The 14205-nt window shown below is 33.3% G+C and overlaps 1 protein-coding gene across 19 annotated transcripts in view; it reads right to left on the bottom strand.

Moving 5' to 3' along the window:
• Positions 1–252: 252 nt before the first annotated feature.
• The window catches only part of LOC105333153 (poly(rC)-binding protein 3), a 64179-nt gene continuing 50226 nt past the window's right edge, over positions 253–14205 (bottom strand). For 15 of the 19 annotated variants that reach the window (XM_034477756.2, XM_066084836.1, XM_066084835.1 and 12 more), the window contains 12 exons: positions 12992–13015; positions 12827–12859; positions 12617–12733; positions 12212–12331; positions 10290–10418; positions 8869–8988; positions 8476–8505; positions 7531–7606; positions 7196–7270; positions 6844–7018; positions 6176–6295; positions 253–3509 (listed from right to left, as the gene is read on the bottom strand). In XM_034477756.2, the coding sequence (XP_034333647.1) occupies positions 3197–3509; positions 6176–6295; positions 6844–7018; positions 7196–7270; positions 7531–7606; positions 8476–8505; positions 8869–8988; positions 10290–10418; positions 12212–12331; positions 12617–12733; positions 12827–12859; positions 12992–13015 (1332 nt within the window). In that variant the 3' untranslated portion in view covers positions 253–3196. The remainder of the gene's footprint in view (positions 3510–6175; positions 6296–6843; positions 7019–7195; positions 7271–7530; positions 7607–8475; positions 8506–8868; positions 8989–10289; positions 10419–12211; positions 12332–12616; positions 12734–12826; positions 12860–12991; positions 13016–14205) is intronic. The other 4 variants (XM_034477775.2, XM_011435993.4, XM_066084843.1 and 1 more) reach the window with 3 other exon arrangements.

Consider the following 14205-nt stretch of genomic DNA (forward strand, 5'->3'; position numbering starts at 1 on the left):
AACGTCTATTTCCACGTAGAACCTATGGTCTTACACGATCCCTTTTAAAGACTACCTAATTGACTCTACTTTCAATTGTAATTTCTTGTACAAGAACTCTTCCAGGTTGTTGGTTTATAATGAGTTGTGGTAGAGTAGACTTTCTCTCTCTCTCTCTCTCTCTCTCTCTCTCTCTCTCTCTCTCCACGTTTTGCTGTAACAGTTTTGCTTCACAACTAAGCTTTACCCAAGTACATGTACAACAAAACAATGACATGTTTCATCAAAACAGATTTATTGGTCATAAATTATCAAGTAAAAAAAAGTCATTGCACACTTTTCACATGTGAACCTTAATTAGCATGCACTCAACTCGGCAGTTTCCAATGAATGATTGCAAAAAGCCATCCTCATTTCCTTGCTGTTTTTTTAAGCCATATAATATAGAGATTTTTTTTTTCTTACTGAAACAGAAAAGCTGCCACCTTAATCAAAGAAGACTGACCCTTAAACCCAGGATTATAAGAAAGAAATTAAAAGAAACAAGAAAGAAATGAAAATGGCCAGGTCTGAATCGCATTAACTGAGGACTTTTTTTCCCTTTTGTATACTATACTGGGGCTGAATGTCATTATAACATGAATTCAATAAATCAAAATATGATCAACTTCTTATTCAATTCCATGATTTTCATACCATTCAAAGTACTTGTATATAGAGAGATAAATGTATATTGCAAACATTATAATATGTATGTATACGAGTACATATTGCAACACAATCAAAAGAATTATGCCAGTATTAAGGACTCACTTGTTTTAACTTCAAAGTTTGGCATAGATGCATTACATGGAGCACTTAACAGAATGCAGAGATGGGGGCCAAAGAACCCAGGGCTTAAAACAGGGAGAGACGAATTTATCACAGTCTGAATAAAAATAAACAAAAAAAAAAATAATTGAGTGAGAAAAGAAAACTCGTTTCATTGAGTTAATAGGACTAGATTATTATTATTTATTTTTTTTGCATTTCATTCTGAAGGTGATTGCCTCTGCAGTCTGTTCAGTGCTACATGTATTGCATGTATACTGATTGAGGTATTTAATTCAAATATTGTAAAAAACCCTCCACATATACACAGCGAAAACAGATGACTTATATACTAGTAAATATTCATATATATGTATACTATATATTGCGAATTACTGATTGAAAACACAAAAAAATGGGACTTAACTCTACATTCTGGCATTGTTAAAATGAAGGCAACAAAAAAAATTGAGATACATGTGTACATGTATGTACTTCATAATAAAATTCTCAAAACTAAGAGCTTGGCAAAAAAAAAGTAGTTCCTGAAACAATTTTAAAATCTTTAAAAAATATTGTTGCCAGCAACTTGCAATAATTATTGTTGAACAAATTTTTTGAAGGCTCTAAAAAGCATTTTTCAAGAATAATTTAGATAAAAAAAAAAAAGAAAAAGAAAAGAAAAGTGGGCGATTGAAGTTCTGTAAAAGCTATAAATAATGTCTTGAGAAAAAGAGAGAGAGAAAAAGAAAACAAAAGTGTGGGCAATATTTGCATTATGGAATGTTAAGATGACCAGTTTCTGACTGAATTTACATGAGATACACTAAAGCTAGTTATAATTAGCTTCAGGATTACAACCTCTAAAACAGGGATATTTAATTTTTTTTTTAGCCTGCTAAATTCAACCATAACAGCACAGCAAGATTGTTTCAGTCTCTTGTACAACCACATTCTCCATAGACAACATTGGATAAAATTTTTTTTTTAAACTTGACAAACTCCATGGCAAGAATTCCCTATAAATTATATACAACAAAACTGTGACAAGCAATCATTTTTCAAAAAATAGTATACAATGAAAAAAATCAAACTACAAGGTTTAAAAAACTGTTGAACACCCAATGAAAGTCAACAACATTACAATTATAATGATCATTTGTATTGTAACAAGTGGTTTTCATATTAAATATAGAAAAAAAACAAAGCACTCTCAAAGAATATGGGGGGGAAAAAAAGGAACAAGTTCCAGCGATTGAGGCATTTCCTCCATCAAATGAACCATATTTTTGGCTTTATAAACACACACAAAAAACCCCCACAGTATTTGAACACTATTCATCTTCAAATTTTTTTTTTTTTGAAAGTTTATACATAATTGGTAATAGGTCAACAAATGTATAAAATCATAAATATCAACACAATCTACATGTCTGTACAATACTTCAAGTAAAACAACATTTTCCTCAAGTTCGAAATTCTTTGTGAGAAAACACAAAATAGTTATAAACATTATTCTTACAGGGGGCAAAAATGGGGATCAGTTTGCGGCCTCAACAACCAATTTTCACCAGTAAACTGTTTCTGAACGACAAGTGGATTTCTCTAACATGAGACACTTTTTCCTATTAAGAAGCGAGCAACAATTGAGTAATTATTAAAAGAGACCTTTGACATCACAGAAGTTAGGGCAGCAAAGCTACTATAAAAAGCTATAAAATATATATAGTCATCAAAAAATTTAAAAACTATATTATCACGTTTTCAAGAAAATAATTGGTAAGGTAGCAAAATACAGTTTTATTCCAAATGAAAGAATTTTTTCCTGTTCTTTTTTTTTTTTCGTTACTCAAAATACAATAAATATTTGTAAAATTATGTTTTTAACCAAAAAAAAAAAAAAAAATCAAAAAAAATTAAAACTTATCACATGTCCTCCATTAATATACCTATTTACATCTTTTAATATCTTGCCAGTGAGCAGCCAAAGAATCTAATATAAAGTTAACACGGATATATATTTTACTTGAACTAACCAGACAAAAATAGGCTTGAATGAGTTTGCTGCCACTGTCGAACGCATGACGGATATCCATTAAACAAAAAAACAGGTGCTTTGCTGGTATTTATCTCATGTCTTTTTCCATGATATGTGTTTTCGATATGTGGTGCATTTCTAATGGGAGTCATACTAAATTACATGAAACGAAAACAGCTACACATACGAAAACACGGAACCAATGGGGGAAAAATGACATTAATTGTTTAAATTTTTTGGCATTAAAAGTGCAAAAATTGGATGTTATAAAGCTTTCGACATAACTTTGCTTTAAAAAATGGATGAAAGAACAAAATAATGTCTACAAAAATCAACATAAGTACAACAACCCCCAGCGACCCCTGGCTATCAGTAGGGGGAGAATTTCGGCTCTGCCCGAACTGAGGTCAAGCCCACGCGCATTTTAGTTGTTAAGTTTTTCTGATTGGCTGCTGCCACACTGTCCATAATTGGAACACTAAGTCCGTTTAGTCCATGACTAATGCCATTTAATCCCGCAATTCCATTTAGTCCATTATATCCAACTATCATCGGCTTCATCGCCAGTTGACTGATCGGAATTGCCATAGGTGCATGTTGGGATTGAACAGAGGTCAAGGTCGGGGTAGTATTTTGGGTCGATGAACTCGGGTCAAGGGTCAGAGTCTTATGCAATTCCATGCTGCAGAAAGAAAAAAGGGAAGGGAAAAAGTATTAGAATAGGATATATAAACCATTCAAATACACACATGAGGTCAAAAGTTCACACATCCATGCAGGAATAAAATCACATGCAAATATTTCAATGAAAATTCTGAGTTTCTTTGCATATAAGAAAACTGAAAATAATTTTGGATATGAAAGTGTTACACAAAAAATAAAATTAGTAAAATTCATAAAGCTTTCCACAAATCGTGACATTGGTTAAATTTGTAGATAGAAAAAAAAAACAAAAGCAAGTGAAGGTTCATTTTTGCACTCAGAAAAATGCAGCGAAATATTTGTGCGATTTTGCTCCTGCAGTGTTGATTTTGTTGTGAACTTTCAACCTCATGAAAACAACAATATCAACATAACAAACATTTCAAGAAATCAAATATGACAAAGACTCTCTTTTCCATATATATATATATATTATATTCCTACAGTTTTGAAAATGAGAGACGATTCTTGAAATGATAACAGATTTGACTCCAAAAAGTTCAGTGCATTGAAAGAAATGCACAGTATAAATATCAGATTCTAGCATTTTTACATATACGCCTAAACATAAATATATAAATATGATGGCACAATAGGTTATTCATACTCAATGTGGGTATGTTAACAGAGAATTTTCAGGATTTTAAAACTTGACTTGAAAGTTTTCCCCCAATCTACAAATAAACCGTCATGAAGATTTCGATAATGCGAATACATGTAGTAAGAGAGATGGATCTACATTTCTACTAAGGTGCCGTGTAATCTAAAAAGCAAGTTCTCACTCAACCTGTGTAGAGCATATGCATTCAGACACAACATGAAATTTGCAAAAAGTTTTAAACTACGAAAAAAAAAAAAACAACCAAAAACTGAGCCAAGTAAAATAAATTAGAAGCATGATTTAAATAATCGTAAGTGCTGTGGAAGTGAAAAAACTACAAATCATTGAAAATAAATATATATCACACTTGTTACTACTAGGTGCCAAGGGATTATTAGCTGGGCAGAAAGGTTAGTGAGGAGATTTAACCACCATTTACTGGTCAAAATTGAGCTGCATCCTCCGAGACCAAAAAAAAAACATTGCTGTGCCATTACGGGGTAATGAAAGAAATAGTATTTCTCAACCCTCAACTGAGTCCCAATACAATCCATCCCATGGGACAAAAATTTTAAAAAATCAAAATCATATTTGACCTACTTAAGGCTTCTTGGCCATATCTTTTTGCAAAAATATAAGGGTTATGGGTGACATGTGTTGGCAGGTCATTCTACCATATCATTTCAAAAAGGAAAAAAAAATTCAGTAAAAAGGTCGATGTTGACCTACATATGATTAAAAAAAAAATATGATAGAAAAAAAAAAAAATCCAGAACATTCATTTAATAAACAACAAAACATCCATTGTAAAGAATTGCCCAAACACTTCAAGCTGCCGTCTATGAATGCATATGACATGCCAGAAAAAATTGTAGTCAACAGCTAAAACTTCCACTATAAAATATACTTTAATGATCGTCATCTGTTCAAAGTGATCAGTAAAACCTGCCATGACCATAATATACTAAAACCTTTATGACTGAAAGACCTTTGTATGCTCATACAGTTAGTCCCTATTGTAACACGTATTAGCCAATCATTTCGGTTAAATCTACAATGTCTTTAGGCATCAGTTAAATAGCCCTGTTCAACATCTATTTGATTGCTGTTGCTGGTTGCCATTTTGTGTATTTGTTATCTAAAATAATAAACTGATTTTCTGAAAGCTGAACATGAACTTCCAAGTCCCAGTAAGAAATGAATTCTTGCACTCACAAACAGCCCCGTCTCACACCCAAACTATTTGCCTTAGATTTGTTAACCGATTTATAATGCTTGATTCAATGCATCTTCTGCTGAGTAAGATGCCAACATTTTTATATGCCCCTCTTATTTTGAATATCTTGGAAAGCACAACCATTTTAACATGAGTATTATGCCAGCACATATATAAAAAAATGTCTAAGTCATAGAAAGTCATACCATACAAACTGTACAAACCAATAAATAGTAAAACAAGATAAATATATATATATATATACAGATCTGATTCAACAATTCTCAGGTCAGTTAACCAACAAATACCTTAGTTTCTTCAGTCGTATTTATAAAAGCACACTCAAACATATCATCTAATATATTATAAATCTACACTCAAATATCCTTATCATTAAAAGAAAGAAAAAAAGAAAAACAATAAAAAACTTCCATAAAAATTGAAGCATCTTTTTCATTTTTTTTGTCTGTGATGATGTGATGTTTCCAGTGAATGAACTTTTTCTCTGATAGATATGCCACACAACTCTTGTAAAAAAAAGCCCATACACTCTTGCCAGAGTATACAACAAAAACAAAAACAAAAAAAACCCCACTAAAGACTATTCCTCCATGCATCCTCGGAGCGCACAGCGTTCATCTTCCAAAAATCTGTTTTTTCAGTAATGACAATACTAAAGCTATGTACCGTTACATAAATAGACAATGCCCAACAAAAAAAACCTGCTTATTCCTGTATTTGGCCTCCTAAGTAGGGGGCGACATGGATTGATATGCATGGGTGTGCCCCTGCTGATCAGTAGTAATACACCTGTTGCGGGTATACACACCTGGTGTTTATCAGGTACTGGGCCAGTCCTATTGTTTCCGGAGTTCCCGTTATCGTGACCTTTCTGTCTGGAGCTCCCTCCTCCGCATTGGAAATTTTAATCATAGCACCTGACATTTGTCTGTTAAAGAGAAAGAATAGGAAATACATAAATATTCTGGTATTTCATTTTTTATAACAAAGCATGATTTTAAATTTCAGAATGATCAAACACCTATTAGGCTTCATAAGCAAAAGATTCTGTTCGATAAAAGTATTGCATGTAATTATTATTAAAAATATCTCTTGAACTGTATTGGGCAAAGAAAAAAATTAAAGACATTGATTGTAATAGAGAAATAGAAGTTAGGATTCCTATTGACTTCAACATGTCTATCATATTTAAAATCTCAATGTAAGAGGTATTCAGGATTGTCTCTAAGACCCAGTGGAAGGGAATTCCCTCGCCTATAATGCCTTAATTACCCAGCTATTATTGAATTTCAAACACAATGTAGCTTTAAGCAAGACCCCCAGACCCCCCTTCACCTTTTTATTTCTTCCTTATACGTTAATTTTTAGAGACAACCCTGGGTTTTTAAACTTTGAATGCATTCTCAGGAGCAGAAGAGGTTGGAAATCCAATCTCCCCATCCCAAGAATTCATGATCCACACGGGCGTGGCTGTACCTAATCTCATTAATCTTCTGTCCGCCCCTGCCTATGATACAGCCTATGAGGTCATTTGGAATGGCCATTTCTGTTGTCGTCTGCTGCTGCTGAGGCTGGGCAGGAAGAGCCTGTGGCACTGTATTGGTTGCCCTTGGATACGCAGCCGCCATATGTGGTAGACCTGGCATTGTGGCTACAAAAAGGAACCATTTATTTTTCATTATCTTTACTCATGGGAGCAGTATTCATTTTATTTATTCTTTCAATATTTACCACCACTTTTGAGAAAATTTTGTAAAATTGAAATGATAAAAAGTAATTTTATAAGTAGTTGCTTTATTATCTAATGGAAATCATGAATATATATTACATTGGCTTGTCAATGACGTCATGAACCTTGGGCAATACTGTTGACATGATGTTTGAATGTTGTGCATCTCTGAGGCTATTAAAAAGGATTTATGTACGTAAAAATGGGGTGAAAACATGTGATAAAAAGAATTCCTTATCATTTGTGATGAGTTATGACTTTTTCAGCTTCTTGTGACTTAAGGGATACAATTGCACAACTTGTTGAATAAAAAAAAATCATATCCCATCAGAAAATAAAGGATACCCTAATATCACATGAAATTCATTGTAAAGCGGTCAGATACGCATTTCAATTATTATCTTAACGTATTTTGTCTGAATGCCATTAGTTACCTTGAATTAGCTGCGGCGATGTACAAGGAATTATGGGAATAGGTTGGCCCAGTGATAGCTGATGTAACTTGGATAACTATAAAGCAAGGAGAAAAAAATTGCTTATTACATCATACATTTAATCTCTGAAATCGTATTTCAGAAAATGTTTTAAGGTAATATGAACTCATTTACTGTACCAAAAATTTTTAAATTGAGAATCAGGGTAAAGTTAAAGTCGATAAGACTCCATGAAATACAATATCTTTTAATGCACATTCTTTTTTAAGTTATAAACATGTAACTTGGTTAATAGGCATTGGTGTTTTTTGTGTGTCTTATATCTCATTATTAGACGGGGAAAGAATTCCATGCAAACATCAAACACCCAAGATCTGATTGGACAGATTTCAGCCCTGTCTACTATGTGTCTCGCTTTACTCCAACATGCATTTAGATTACTGTCACTTTTGTTTAATCAATAATGTTGATGTATTCTCTATTCATTTAATATCTTAAAAAATTTTTTTTTCAGAAATTCTTTTTTGTTTAGCTATAACTTTTTTCAATTTCCCCAAATTTGTAAAGGAATTCACAAACTCCCTACGCACTTTGCTGTGCTCAGGAAAAAAAAATATTTTCAGAAATTCATTTGATTAAGTTTACAGTTCTCTGTGAGAGTTATCTCTCTTCTTGAAGGGACATGAAACCTTAAATCAGTTCATAAAAGTTTCATCAAGCTACATGTTGGAGGGAAGAAGTTGACAGAAGCTGAACAATGAACTATCATACAATGTGTTAATAAATCCGAGAATGGACAGTGCAAGTTAGTACTTAGTGCTGTTAGAAAACATTCACTGATGTCTAGTCTACACTCAGTTCCTTTAATTAATCTGTCACAAAGCAATTAATACAAAGATCCCAGAGAAAAAGTCATATTCTAGTCTATTGTTCTTTGCAGTTTACCTCCATTTTAGGAATTCCAAGTCTCTCTTTCTGTGAATTTAATGCAATAAAATCATTTGAGGACTTACTCTAACTTTCAATTTATTTCTTTTTTGTTTGGACTGGTTTTTTTATTTTAAATTATTTATTTAATAAAATATCTTTTTGAACTCAAGACCTTGCCATTTTGACCAAGCATTTATGGTTAGTAAAATTGTGAGCAAAAACTTCTTTTTAAAATTCATTTAACAAAAATAAAAATAAAATTCAACCCATAACAAAAGACTTTCAATAAGGCCAATAATTGTTCAAAAGATATGCAATGCATCAGGAGCATGTTTCTTTTCTTTGAATTCGAAATTCCATTCAGAACAAAAACACACAGAGCCCACAAACTGGCGAGTGATGGCTTACCTCAGACGCCTGCACACCCTGCATCTGTCCAGGAACAGTGTATGCCTGACCCCCAGCAAAAATGACCGGAGGAACCACGGGTTTTGGACGGTATTGGATAGTTGCTCCTTTAGGAGGGGACTGCGTAAGGAAGAGGAGAGGTCAAATACCAAAGGTTAAAGGTCACATAGAAAGGAAGAGTCGTATAGCTACAGCAATTACCATATTCAGGTGAAACAATGGCATCCAATTGATTTCATAGTCTCAGATATTTGTCAAAAGTTGTTTTTTTTGTCTTCATAATTATTTTGATTTAATATCTTCATTTTTATCTTGCTTTAATTTTTTATTCATATTTTTTTCTTCTTTTCTAGATATCTATTGAGACATGAGGGTTGTTTTCTTTCCTTTTTTTCTTTGGTTTGGCATAAAGAGTAAGAAGTTGACTAAATGGGGCCACAACACCAACAGCTGAGTTAATAATTGCAGTCCAGTTAGTTTATCTACTTAAAGCAGAGGGGGCCAAGTGCAGCAGGGAGTCATGATCTCTACAACAACAGAACGGAAAGTCTGAGGAGCTAACATCATATTTTCAGCCATTGTTTCGGACATAATTAGCTACGATACTAGTCAATAAGGGCAAAAGCAGTAACCATGGTGACAAAGGGAGACAGGCACGCCCCTGTTCTGATGCCTGGAAAATTGGAGTGTAAAAGAACAGTGTCAATTTAGTGGTCTCGCTTAATAACGCATGTATATATGGAGATATATGTTACAACAATGTAGAAACACAAACTTTAAAAAAAAAAATAAAAAAAATTAAAAATTGATATTGTACAATTATACATCACATTAATCAATTGTAACAGATGCAGGTAGAATTTAGTAGAAGCATTTGGTATCTTGGAATATTTTGTGCAAGAAAAAATAACGTACAATTATAAGGAGGTTAGAAAACTTTGTGAAGCAAATTAGGTGAGAACATTTCGGGGGATGACTATGATTGTATAATAAAACGTACGCGTGTTCTCACTTTCTTTCTTAGGACGAGATTTGCTGAAGATAAACCCAGAAACAAAAACAATTAACGCAATTATCTCTAAAAAGACTTTCTTGCAGAGAGAAAATCTAGAGCCAAGAAAGATGATGATGCACATTTCAACATGTGTCATGACTATGCCATAATAGCTCTCAAGTGTACGTCATAATGTGAATGAGCTGAGTATCTACATTTTTATTCTTTGTTGTTAAAATAAAAGAGCTAGGGTACATTACTATCAATATCATTTCTTTTTTTTTCAAAGGGAGAAAGTACTTAAAAAAAAAAAAAAAGATCTGTCTTCTATCTATACTCTGCCAACCTTCTTGTCGAAAGTAGACTCCAAATAATACAAAAAAAAAATCATGAAATTATACAGCATGCGTGGAAGAATGGAACCTACCTCCAACATAATGCTACAGATGTTTTGTATGCAAAGTGTAATGGCATCTGCTGTTCCTGACACAGTTACTGCCCTTTCTGTGGAATTGGGTAGCATTTCTGATGCTACCTGAATAGAAGCACCCGTAGTCTAAAAGTAAACATCAAGGACATTTTACAATGAGAAATCACACTTGTCTTAAATTGCTTCATGGAATTATCAACAAGATTAAATATCAATAAAAGTTGGTTTTATATTTTTGAGTTTTTTGGGGTGTGAGGGTGGGGGGGGGGGGGGGGGTTAAATATATCTAACAATCATCATTTAGGAATTGGGAATTAAGACTTCCAGTGTTGAAGATTAAACAGGATATAAACCAAATCTCAACAACTCAGATAACTTTTAAACCACGGAAAATTTTATATAATTGTGATTTACTATATTTTAAGTGTAAAGTTTAGTCATCCAAAGAATGATTGTAATCCTTTGTTTTTGTTGAATACTTATAAGAATGAGTGCATTTATTTAATTTCTATTACGGCTTTACACTGCATGACACATGGTGAATAGTTTCCAGTTGAGTAAAAAAAAAAGGGGGGCTTAACGGATTAAGAGATTTTACAAAAATAAAACCTCCAAAGTACAAAAATATTTTGTAAGTCCTTTATGTGAATGAAATTAGAATGAATTAGCCCGTAAAGAGAAATTTGTAACCAAGATTCATTTACAAATCCATAATCCACCTTTTATCATTGACTTCTTTTTCTATGTATTTTAATTCCATCCTAAAAATAGCCTTTCATTTTAATGCCAAGTAAGTTATTATATATCTTCTACCTCCACAATGGGATGTTGTTCTATCCTAGAAAAAGCCAAGACCAGGGAGAATGCGAGCCTAACCTCCCAATGTTAATTATTGCCATCCCTCAGGTTTTTCTGATTTAACCTCAGTGGCGAGAGAAGAAGTGGGGAGATGCTTCGGAATGACAATTTATAGAGCGAGGCATTCTTAGCCACAAGAGGTGTCATTATGATGGCATTCTCCAGTCAACACCAACCGTCCCTTAAATGCCAGGACCGAATCAACCGATTCCCCCGCCAACACCTGGATTTCATTTACTAAGTAGAAGTTCAGCAGTAAGCTAAAAATATCTTTTATATATTCCTTTTTTCCCATTTTTACTGTATGTACAGTACATAAAACAGGTCAGGTCTTTAAAAAAAAAGGGGGGAAAAATTCCAAAGATCACAACCAAGTTGTGCTATAATTTCCCCCTCCCACTTTCTCTGTCAGTACAGATGATTTTCACTTGCCTAATCTTATACAATTTGTACATCTTTCCTTGGTAATGCTAGCAAGATATATGTTTTACAAATCAAAACTACAGATTATGGGTCATGGAAGTTCACATAGGTGCAGATGTCTGGATAACTAAGAAAATTCACAACATTATTAGGGCCCAGTAACATATGTGAAGATAGTTTCTTTTCATGCAAGCTTTAGAAAAAACATTACAACATATGCTTCGTAAACCTCTAAAACCATACAGATTCATAATAAAAATTCCAAAATTCTCTCCTTAAAGCCGGGGAATCCAAAATGTTCACCAGATACTATTCCAATATAATATTATGTCTCTGCTATGTCAGCAAAATGAACACATTCAAAGTCAAACAATGTGATACGTTTGTACTAAATTCAGGATTTTTTTTTTTATTAGAACAGAGCAGACCCTCCAGAACTTCAAAAGTAGAAACATACTCCATCCATCTGCTATTCCCCCATCCATGAATGCCCATGTTTTTATAGCTAAAGTCAGAAAACAAAGCATCCTGTTTTACCACAGAAATAATATTCCTCATTTTTATGCCCTAGTAATATTTTTTGGGGGGGTTGAGCTATTGAACCCCTGTGTTTGGAATATGAGTATTTTGTTACATACTTCCCGAATTTCCTTGATTTTGGATCCCCCTTTTCCGATGAGGGAACCGCACTGACTGGCTGGGACGACCAATCGTAGAGTAACAGGGGGTTTAGGCACTGTGGGGGTGTTCTGTAAGTCCTGAAATAACATAGAACCAAATATATTCAGAATTTGCACCATATAAATTCAGATCAGCAACAATTTACACCAATTTCGTATTTTGCATAAAATCGTCTTAATAAATTTAAATTCCTCCATCCCATCTACAGGACAACAAGTAGGACACAATTTATATTGGCTTGGGTTTATTATAATCCACTGCATTCTCTCTTGAATATATTCTCATTAATGAAATGTCGGCATTGATTGCAGCGGTAAGATTTGATTTGATAACAACATGCAGGTCTGATGAGAATTACTTACTTCTTCAAACTTTTTACATATCATAGTGAAAGCCTTGTGGATACATTCCGTCGTCCCGGTGACGGTCACAATTCGTTCCGGACAAGAACCGTCTGATATGTTTATCTTAGCACCACTCTACAAAAAACACAAAAAACAGACATATATTCATCTATAAAATGTTGCATCATGTTCGAGCGAAATATATAATCGCAGATAAAGGAAACTTACATCTTCCCTAAACTTCTTAATGTTATCTCCTTTCTGAAAAATATACAAACAGTATTACTTATTATACACATCACATTCAAACCAAAATGTATATATTGCTTCATATCAAAATTTCTCATTTCTTAGAAACTATTTTGATATTAAAACATAGAGCTCTCTACACACCTTTCCTATGATGCTTCCTACTTCCTGCAAAAAGAAAACAAAAAATAACACTTCATTAATCAAGAAACTGACATTTATTTATTGATCAATACGAGGTATCAATTACAGAATTTGACATTTTTTTTTTCCAAGAGCAGCATTGTGGTAATTTCAATTAAAAACATTACATTGAAAACATTCCAAATAAATCAATTAATGGACCAAAAAACTGAAATTGTTCATTCCAGTACCTCAATCATTTGACTTATTGTACAGATAAATCATATTTCCCTTAAAAAAAACCAATGCAGCGCATTCAATGATTTTAATTATACATATTTCAATTTCCTTACTTTGCAAAGCTACAAAGGTTTTTGTAAAAAGATTAATTAGACACCCATAAAAAAGAAAATAAAGAAAGAAAAAGATTAAAAAAAAATAACTAGGTACTTGGCAGTTCACATTACCATTATTTGAACTTGGGTCTGGCAGTAATGATTGCAATAAAAACAAAGATGACTACCTTTTTTTCTTTGACAACTGAGATGCAGTCTTAGATACAGAGCCCTAACCTGTAGTTGCTAGGAAGCAAATTGTAGGTAAATGCTGCTCAGTAATGAAGCTGGCCATTTTGTTTACACATTGATTTTTCCCCCTTTTCTCAGTCTGTGAAGGTTTCAAACATTCTCTTTAAAGAAAAGTTTCCCCAAATCATGCAAGGGACAATAAAATATCCTCATCCTAAGAACAAAAGCATTAAAAACGTCTGAACAGAGACAACGAGTGCAATCTACTGAACTGGATTTGTGTGATATCTTATAAATCCTGAGATTTATCCTTTGCAGATCTATACAGATTTCTCCGAATCCAATAAAACAAGTCTTTCCGTTCTTTTCCATCATTGCAGGGTTTCTATTATGGTGTCTGCAAGAGACCAAGCCGAGCCAGATTTATACTAAGCTGATCCATGAGGTCCCCTGCTATACCTCAAGACTGGACCGTACACTGTAATCCCTTGTCAATTGTTTGCTTCCCAGATTTCACACCGGCTTTTTTCTTATGACAATTACAGAGAAAACAACACCATCAGAAAGAGTCTGGATTTTCTCCTTCCTGCCTGCAGATTTTATTCTAATTATGATGGACAACCATTTTATTACCTCTGGTACATTGATACAAAAACAGAGATGCATTGCTATGAGTGAAGAAACAAAAATAAAATGCAAAAAAAAGAA

The sequence above is a fragment of the Magallana gigas genome, chromosome 5, assembly GCF_963853765.1.
Source record: "Magallana gigas chromosome 5, xbMagGiga1.1, whole genome shotgun sequence".
NCBI classification, from domain to species: domain Eukaryota; kingdom Metazoa; phylum Mollusca; class Bivalvia; order Ostreida; family Ostreidae; genus Magallana; species Magallana gigas.